The sequence below is a fragment of the Bubalus kerabau genome, chromosome 7 (genome assembly GCF_029407905.1).
Source record: "Bubalus kerabau isolate K-KA32 ecotype Philippines breed swamp buffalo chromosome 7, PCC_UOA_SB_1v2, whole genome shotgun sequence".
NCBI lineage: Eukaryota > Metazoa > Chordata > Mammalia > Artiodactyla > Bovidae > Bubalus > Bubalus kerabau.
This window is the reverse complement of record NC_073630.1, coordinates 62,730,873-62,740,384: the sequence shown is the minus strand read 5'-3', so window position 1 is coordinate 62,740,384 and position 9,512 is coordinate 62,730,873. Positions and strand designations below refer to the sequence as shown.

General features: G+C 41.6%; 2 protein-coding genes across 8 annotated transcripts in view; one reads left to right on the top strand and one right to left on the bottom strand.

Moving 5' to 3' along the window:
• Nucleotides 1-32: 32 nt before the first annotated feature.
• KLB (klotho beta) overlaps nucleotides 33-9,512 on the bottom strand; it is a 33,946-nt gene continuing 24,466 nt past the window's right edge. Inside the window, exons 4-5 of the mRNA XM_055588313.1 lie at nucleotides 3,934-5,077; nucleotides 33-2,971 (exon numbers count right to left, since the gene is read on the bottom strand). Coding sequence (XP_055444288.1) covers nucleotides 2,583-2,971; nucleotides 3,934-5,077 — 1,533 coding nt within the window. The 3' untranslated portion in view covers nucleotides 33-2,582. The remainder of the gene's footprint in view (nucleotides 2,972-3,933; nucleotides 5,078-9,512) is intronic.
• The window catches only part of RFC1 (replication factor C subunit 1), a 126,853-nt gene continuing 126,248 nt past the window's right edge, over nucleotides 8,908-9,512 (top strand). For 2 of the 7 annotated variants that reach the window (XM_055588300.1, XM_055588306.1), the window contains exon 1: nucleotides 8,908-9,186. The gene's annotated coding sequence lies outside the window, so the exon portion shown is untranslated. Of the gene's footprint in view, nucleotides 9,223-9,512 lie in introns of all 7 variants that reach the window. The other 5 variants (XM_055588312.1, XM_055588307.1, XM_055588308.1 and 2 more) reach the window with 4 other exon arrangements.

Genomic DNA, 9,512 nt, shown 5'->3' with positions numbered 1-9,512 from the left:
TTAAAACACCAAACATTCACATTCCACAGCTCTTAAGTTGAATATAAATAATCAGCATAAGCCAGTTTATTTGGAATAAATTACATTGAGAATTAAAACATCTAGTCATAATTTACTGACCTCAATTTCCAGAGGCTCTTTAAAACCATAATTGCAATATTTCCATATATATCAGACTTGGTGAAAGGGTTGTTGAACTGAATGTGGAGACTGCAACAATATACAAAGTAAACTACATTTTAAGATGTTCTTCAAGTTTCGAAAGGTAAATTAAAAGATCCTGTCAAAAGCTGCCAACAGTTCCTAACTGACTCTTTATGGTTTTATTTTTTAATTAAAAAAAAATGTATTTGGTAATGCAGGGTCTACTTGTGGCAAAGGCTCTTTAGATGTGGTATGTGGGTTCTAGTTCCCTGACCAGGGATTGAACCCAGACCCCCTGCATTGGGAGCATGGAATCTTAGCTACTGGTCCACCAGGAGAATCCCCATGTATGATTTTAAAATGAATTTAAGAAAAACCTGAAAGGTATAACGGAGCATGCGCCAGATTAAAGTATGTACCTAGGGACTCATGCATAATGATGGCTTAAAGACTAGTAAAATTCCCAGGTGGCAAAAAAGGGAGGACAGCATTGAATTAGGGACTTTACTATTGATACCTTTTCTTCCCTGGTGGCTCACATGGTAAAGAATCTGCCTGCAATGAAGGAGACTCCGTGAGATCCCCTAGAGAGAAGGGAAGGGCAACCCACTCCAGTATTGCCTGGAGAACCCCATGGATGGACCATAGAGTTGCAAAGAGTGACTAACAGTTTTCACTTTGTGGCAAGATGACAAGTTTAAAAGATACATTAAGCTCTAAATGTAAAGACTTACAAACAATATAAGATAATATAATCAAAACAGGAAAGCAAAAATCTTAATTCCAAGTCTGTTCTTATGACTGAATATGGATTTATTTTTCAAAACCTTGGATGTTGATGAGTTGCTCAACTGATACTCTAGGATTAAAAAACTAGTTACTGTAATCACGTATAGCCTCAAGCCTGATAATCAGAGGAAAGTTGCTCAGTCGTGTCCAATCTTTGTGACCCTTTGGACTATACGTCTTCAGGCCAGAATACTGGAGTGGGTAGCCGTTCCCTTCTCCAGTGGTTCTTAGAGAAATATAAAAACTTCTTGGAAAATAAAAGCTGCTAAGGTTGGAGGAAGGATGCAGTTGGAACAAAGAGATAAGAAAAACATCTGAAATTTTACTATTTGAATTGGCCAGCCAGAATATTGATGTCTTAACCACTTTTGCATTTGTTTGAATTGACTAATTGTGTTATCTGTATCTTTGAAACTTAATGCTGTTATCAATTAGTATCTCAGTTATGCAGGAAATAAGCTTTCCTTTGACTCTGGAAGTCAGACTTCCAGAGGAGTAGACAGTAGTTAAATATTGACTCACCTAAGGAAAGAATGGATATAAATGGGTTTAGATTTGGGTTTTCTTCCCCCCAACATTTAGAATACAGTGAATGAATGTTAAGAACAGAATTCAAAAAAGTCAAACTGCAAATTCAGTTTTAAGGATTCACTTAATCCTAGCTTCAAAGGTTGCAATGTAAGAATAGTTTACTCAGGCCACCAATATTCTGAATTGTGTCCACAGTTGGGAGGTGCCTTCTACACCTTGAGAGGTCCATATGTGCTTGTGTTAGATCAGTGAAGGACTTCAGGGGAAGAGAACAAGTCTCATGGGATAAATGGTAATTTGATAACGATAATATAAAAAAATCTTTATATCTTAGAATGTTTGCCACATCTGTCACCTCCTAAGATTCAGTTGAGGAATAAAACCCATTTGAAGAAGTTGCTGTACTGTGAGGTTGAATGACTTCTCTGTCTTCACAGGCAGTTGGGTTTAGTTCTCTTTAATCTTTGTCCTCTGATGTTTACATGAGTTACTGGAAATTAAATGTTATTTTTTTAAAAAATATCTGATAAAAGATCTCATAAAATGAGATGTTTTATAAATGCTCAATTTTAATTTCTATTGAGAAAAGCTGAGGGATTGATGTGCTTAAGAGTCTATATATAACTGGCTATAGACAAACACTACTTCTTAACCCTATTTTTTTCCATTTGAGAACCACCCTGATCAAAGGGGAAAGCACCTAAAAAGTGACAGAATTTTATCACTGACAATCTCCACTGTAGAGTCTCAACAAAGTTGTACTTTCAAAACAATTTCTTTTACCATAAATAGCTACTGGTATGAATAGAGGAAAACGAGAGAATAATGATAGGAAACGGCTCATCAAACGCCATGAAACAACATATCAGATAATCACAGGCTTACTGTCTAGGGAAACCTTTACCTTAGATCCAAGAACTGAATTCACTGATGTCAACACCTTTTAAGGGAAAATTTGAACCACACAATGGAGACCAAGATTGTCATTACCTTGGCTATCACTAAATTCTCAAGTTCTTTTTTTCTACAATATAGGTGTATCTTCTGTAAGTTACCAGTATATGGAACTGGAGTGAATTTTTAAACTTTTCCATTCTGCAGACAGAAATAAGATCAGCTTAGCTAAGAACTCTATTGTGGCCTTTCTTTAACGGTATGTGCTGTGAGTTCTTTGCTTTCCAAATTTTTCTTCTTTTTCGCTTATGAAAAATGGTAATTGATAACAGTAGAACCAGGGTGGAGAAGAAACAACATCCAAAGAATATCAACGGTTTCTTCTGCACAAGAAGTAAGCAGACAATACATTCCGTGTTTCTCTGAGCCTGACTGCATCTAGGACTACTGTTCTCAGAAAGGAAGCCATTGTCGCTGATCAGTTTGTTGTAAAACTGGATTGAGGATTTAGCTTTGAAATCGGGTGTGAAGAATCCAAATCTGGGTCTAGATTTTTCTTCAGTCAGTTTGAATACATAATAGCCTTTGATTTTGATTTTATCAATCAGGTAGCCTGAAAAATACCAAAAATAAACATTATTAATCACGTGAACTATTAGATATCCTTAAGAATTTAGTTTTCATTGAAAACAATCTAAAATGCATGCTTATAAAACATGATTTTCATTAAAGGTTTTTTGACATTCTTTAATCAGTGATCTTTCTTGAGAAGATGAATATAGGTATAATAATGTAATTTTTAAAAGATTGAAGTAAAACATATCTATCATAATACAAAAACACCTGCAGGAAACTCAGATTTAAGAACTGGAGCCATAAAGGTCCAAAGGACTTAACTGTCAACTTGTTCACAATGTTAAAAGCAGAAAAAGATTGCTTGTTTACCTTGATTCTAGAGCTCAGATGTGAGATAACTGCCCAATAACTGCACTTGGTTTCCCCAGCCACTCACTCTTACTCTCCTACTCAACTCTTTTATACCTTCTGTCAACAAACTTAAAACACCTCCTCTGTTGGAATCATCTTTGACTCTACTCTCATACACACATCCAATCCTGTTGACTACCTTCAAAACACATCCAGAACCTATCCACTTTTCACTCCAGGACTCTTGCTTGGAAAATTCCATGGATGGAGGAACCCCGTAGGCTACAGTCCATAGGGTCTGCAAAGAGTCGGACACGAGTGAGCGACTTCACTTTCACCACTCTTAATAACCTGACCCAGTCCACCATTATCCTTACCCAGAGCAGTTCAATTCGCCCTGTATCAGTTCTTGCTCCTTTATGGGGTATTCACAAAACAGCAGCAATTCTTTTGGTGAGTTGGATCTTGTCACCCTTCTGTTTAAAACCTAGAACCTTCCTATCCCTGGGAGTAAGCTACAGTTTTTACAACTGCCTTTTTCTAAGCCCATAATAGACTGTCATTAATGACCCCGTTCCCCCTCATTCTTTGGTTCATATTACCTGGGAATGTCATATAACTTCGAGGGAAATGGCCCTCGAACCTCACCTTTCAAAGCCTCCTGAATGTATTTCTCTAAGTAGTATTTTCGGAGTTCATCATTTTCCAGAGACTGGTCATCGATGCCACTGGCCGTGATGTAAACATCCATGTCTCCATAATTCCTCCGGATCCACTTCAGCACCCTGCGCTCTCCCCAGGGCATCACGGCCAGGCGGGTGGGGGAGCTCAGGCAGGTGATGTCCTGCAGAAACTGGATGTCCCTGTCCGTGTCGTAGGTGCTGCCGTTCTGGCGCTCGTGCATCACGAACCTGGTGGTAAAGTGGTTCAGGGCGTAGAAGTCCGCAGTGCCCTTGACCAGCCTCCTCTCCTCCTCGGTGAACTGAGGCAGCGTGGAGCGTGCGAGCCCCTGCCTATTCTTGAAGGCGACGTACTCTCTCATGGTCAGCGGGTAGTCCCCCGTCTTGAAAAGGGGTTCTGCGAACCAGGCGATTTCGAACTGGAGGAAGCGCTCGGCCGCCTTCCAGTGCGAGTCCGCGTAGGGATTGGCGGGCTCGGCCCAATCCGAGTGCAGAGACAGCGACACGGCCCCGCGCTGCACAGGCCTGTACCGCCGGTCGTAGAGGTGCCAGGCCAGGGCGTGAGCGATCAGCAGATGGTGGGCTGCCCAGTAGGTGTCGTTACTAGACTGCTCGTAGATGTCACTCAGTCGGTTAGGCTCGTTGATGGTGATCCAGAGCTTCACCAGGTCCCCCAGCTCCCGGAAGCACAGGTCGGCGTAGTCCTGGAAGGCCTCGGCCGTGGACCGGTTCAGCCACCCTCCGCTGTGCAGCAGAGGCACAGGGAGGCCTAGGTGGGCGTGGGTCGGATAGTACAGCGTGACCATTGAGGAGATGTTGAGCTTCAGCCCCTCACTGACCACACACCTGTAGTACCTCAAAGCCTGTCGGTTAGCCATGGACAGGTTGCCAGTGGGAAGGATTGAGGGCCAGTCCAGAGCAAACCGATAGTGGGTCACTTTCATTCTTCCTAACATCTCAAGCTGTCTTTTGATGCTGACAAAATCCGTGCATTGAGCGGGCCTTGTTTTCAGCCTCACTCCTTCCACTCGATGCAACAGTCTGTTGCCCGTCACATTCCACACGTACAGATGAGGATCGCTGAACTGTGGGGAGGAAGCCACCGACTCAGGCTGTGAAAACAAGCACATACAGGCAGGCAGAATCTTAGCATGCGTCCTCTAAGAGAAAGAAGTGTGTGTGTGTTAGTCACTCAGTCATGTCCAACTCTTTCGCAACGCCATGAACTGTAGCCCACCGGGCTGGAAGTGGGTTGCTATTTCCTCCTCCAGGGGCTCTTTCTGACCCAGGGATGGAACCTGGGTCTCCTGCATTGCATTAGGATTCTTTACTGTGTGAGCCACTTCAGACCTTCAGACCAGAAAGGAAAAGCCTGATCTTATTTTGTCTCTCACAATAGAGAAAATAAATGATGCACATGTCCTTCAGAACAACCTATGTCGTCCTGCTCCTTTCCTGTTGATGTCAGCAAAACAGGCCTGATGGATTATCCTCCCTCCCGGCCCTTGAAATTTACCAGGGAGACAGGAAAATGTAGAGAAAGAACCGCACCTAGGGCTTGGCTTGCAAAACAATTTGTCTTGCAGAAAACAAGAGGATGTTTTCCAGTTCCTGGATCCTAAAAACCAGGTAATGTGGGGGTGGGGGTGGGGCGGGGTGGGGGTGGGGTTCTCATGTGATTCTGTTCAAATGCATCAGGAAATTGACTTGGTTCTCTCAGTTAAAAGGAACCACAAAGATGGACCTTCCAAACCTGCCACGAATTAAACGCAAATTAGCATTCCAGTTGTGGAGGATTTCACTGAGATTAGCATTTGGGGTTAGAGGTGGCTGGTGGACCCCAGCCACAGTTCCTAAAAGAGGCCAGTGGGAAAGAGTAGGAAATGACCCCTTGGATTTGCTGAATGCGGCTAACACATCCCATTTGAAAAATCCAAGTGATGTCACATGTCCATCGTTCAGTTCTCCCCTTCCCATGTGCCTGTGAGAAGACAGCATTTATTCCTCCAAAGGGAGGATTCTGAACACCCTCCTTATATAAGGTAATGAAGCATGAAAGGAGAGAACCCTAAAATAACCCCCAGAATCTTGCAGGTTGACTCTTGAATCCATTCTCTGCCCCTCCACTAAGCAGAGAGCCCTGGACTCCTGCTCTAGTTCTGTCCCTTTAAAAGCCAGGCTTGACAACTCTGTTTAGTGACAGAGCAATCTCACCCACCTCACAGGTGTACTGTGCGATGTCTGTGACTCTGGGCAATTGCTCTGTCAACTCTAAAGCACTCTACAAACATAAGGTACTTATGACTTGGGTTTAGTTCTCCCTGAAATTATCGCCTGTTAGGTCCTTGAGTTTAAATTAAAACAGAAAAGGACTTAAGAAAAACAAGTTCAAGATTAATAAGAAAAAGTAAAAGTTCTGTTCTTGTTTTAAAGTGCTTTTTCTTCCCATGACTGAATTTAAATGCACCTGGAATCAATGGTAATTAGCCTTTGGTAAATATTTTCCCTCTAATTGTTTTCTCATGTGTCATCTTTCATAGTCTAATTACAAAATCATATCATTGCCCACTTGCCATCTGCCAGCTAGCTATCTAGAACATTAAACTGAGACAACATTGATCATGTGAGCATGAAGCTAAATCTGTATATAATTATTTGAGTAAAATCCTTTGCCTAGATAGCCAGTTTCAGTGTTTTGAAACCTCAGAGCATCATGGTATTGAAAAGATATTTATTTACAAAGGGCAATCTTGTAGTAAGGTAAGGTACAATCAAATGAAAATCTGTTTTACTTTTAAAAATCTCCAGAAAGCATTAGTCTTAGCAATTGTGTGATTAATCTGCTAAGAGAAATAGTTCAAGTATTGCACTCTGACCTCAGCCCCAGCTCCCAGAGCTTGGTTCTCAAGTTCTATTTTGCACTAAAAGGATCCTGGACTCCTTGGAAAAATGGCTGTTTTCAGGTCTGATTCAGGAAAGGAATGAGGGGGTCCTGGTGAATATTGTGCAAGAAAAATAAGAACATACTTAAAAACTGGAAAGGAAATGTCTAAAAGACATAAGAACAGCTTGAAAGAGTCCCATATGCCAAATTTGAGATAATTTGAGCATCAAAAGTTCCAGTGAATCAGTGACAACAATGAATTATAACATTGAGTTAATTCACTCATTAAACAATGAGTTTAATTCACTTAATAAATACAGAGAAATAATCTAATTAGAAATTTGCCATTTTGCAATCTACAAAGTAATAACTAATTCAGGCAAGGTTCATAAATCAATGTTAAGAGCATTGGTTGAATGTTGTTGAGAAATAGGATATTTATACAGTCTCAAAATATCACCATCAGATTAATTCTTAATTACAAATGGAAAAGGACCTTTCAGTTAAGAGATCTGGCAAATGCCACATCAAGAAATCTAGTGACTGCTACCTCAACTAGTGTCTCCAGTGATGAAAGAAACTGACTTTATGTGCCTCCTATGGGCTGGAGGAAGCACAAGCTGGAATCAAGATTGCCAGGAGAAATATCAATAACCTCAGATATGCAGATGACACCACCCTTATGGCAGAAAGTGAAGAAGAACTCAAAAGCCTCTTGATGAAAGTGAAAGTGGAGAGTGAAAAAGTTGGCTTAAAGCTCAACATTCAGAAAACGAAGATCATGGCATCCGGTCCCATCATTTCATGGGAAATAGATGGGGAAACAGTGGAAACAGTGGCTGACTTTATTTTTCTGGGCTCCAAAATCACTGCAGATGGTGACTGCAGCCATGAAATTAAAAGACGCTTACTCCTTGGAAGGAAAGTTATAACCAACCTAGACAGCATATTAAAAAGCAGAGACATTACTTTGTCAACAAAGGTCCATCTTGTCAAGGCTACGGTTTTTCCTGTGGTCATGTATGGATGTGAGAGTTGGACTGTGAAGAAAGCTGAGCGCTGAAGAATTGATGCTTTTGAACTGTGGTGTTGGAGAAGACTCTTGAGAGTCCCTTGGACTGCCAGGAGATCCAACTAGTCCATCCTAAAGGAAATCAGTCCTGGGTGTTCACTGGTAGGACTGATGTTGAAGCTGCAACTCCAATACTTTGGCCACTTGATGCGAAGAGTTGACTCATTTGAAAAGACCCTGATGCTGGGAAAGATTGAAGGCAGGAGGAGAAGGGGATGACAGAGGATGAGATGGTTGGATGGCATCACCGACTCAATGGACATGGGTTTGGGTGGACTCTGGGAGTTGGCGATGGACAGAGAGGCCTGGCGTGCTGCAATTCATGAGGTCGCAAAGAGCTGGACACGACTGAGCGACTAAACTGAACTGAATATGATGTATTGGAAAATACACAACAGCATCTATATAGTATTATTTCTAGAATTGCTTAACTGAATCTAATAAAGAAACAGAGAAATTCATGCTTGCAGATATTTTACAAGCAACCAGGATGTCCCTGGTGGCTCAGTGGTTAAGATTTCACCTTCCAATGCAGGAGGTATGGGTTGAGGAGCTAAGATCCCACATGCCTCCTGGTCAAAAAAAAACCAAAACATAAAGCAGAAGCAATATTGTAACAAATTTGATAAAAACTTAAAAAAAAAAGTCCCACATTCTACAAAGTAACTGGCCTGAACTCTTCAAAACTATCAATACCATGAGATTAAGGGGATTTCTCTGAATTAAAGAAGCTAAAGATATACATAGACCCAGATGCTGGGGAAGGCATAGTAGTATTTTTTAAATGTTATTTTCATTTTGTAGTCTTCCTATAGAGCACATCTACTCTTGCCTGCCCATCATCTATTCATACAACCTTTGGATGAGTTTTCAAAAAACATCCAAATTTTTCTTGGTAAAGCATTTATCCTCATTCCTTAAGTGCAAAGGAAGCTGACTCCTCAATGGGCTCCAGGTGTGAGCAAGAAGCCCAGGTCTGATTGATCACAGCATTACTTTCCGCTGACCAAGTGATCAGCTCTTGCTCCGAGGAATACAAGTAGGGTCCTCAGAGCGGACTGACAGTCATAGTGTCAGTTAGTGGAGAGCAGATGGGTCTTCACATGAAGCAGGGACTTGCAGGTTGGGTTATGTACCAACTGGAACTCTTGTCCCTCCTGGGGCCTGTCGCTGCTGGTTCTAGACTTTGCAAAACATAAACCTACTTGAAGTGGTGGGGAAAAGATGGTCTGCCTGTGCCATGCGGAAGAGGAGAGAGATACTGGGTAAGTACGTGCCTCTCCAGGGGACCCAAACTGAAGGTGAGTCACTGTATTTATTTTACTCCCTATATCTTTCCTCCTTTTGTCACTCCCAGGCCTTTACTAAAGTTTTGTTGAAATACTGATAGGGGTTGAGGTTCATAACTTTGGTCACTCACGGTTTCGGCCCTTTTGTCTAGTCGTATCCCTTGCACATCTTGTTTTTCCATAAGCTTCTAGAATACAAGTACTATGAGGTCTTATAGCATAATGGTCAGAGACAGACAAATCAGGGTAAGTTGGACAAGTTATGTAACCTCCCTAAGCTTCGATTTCTTTGCCTATAAAAT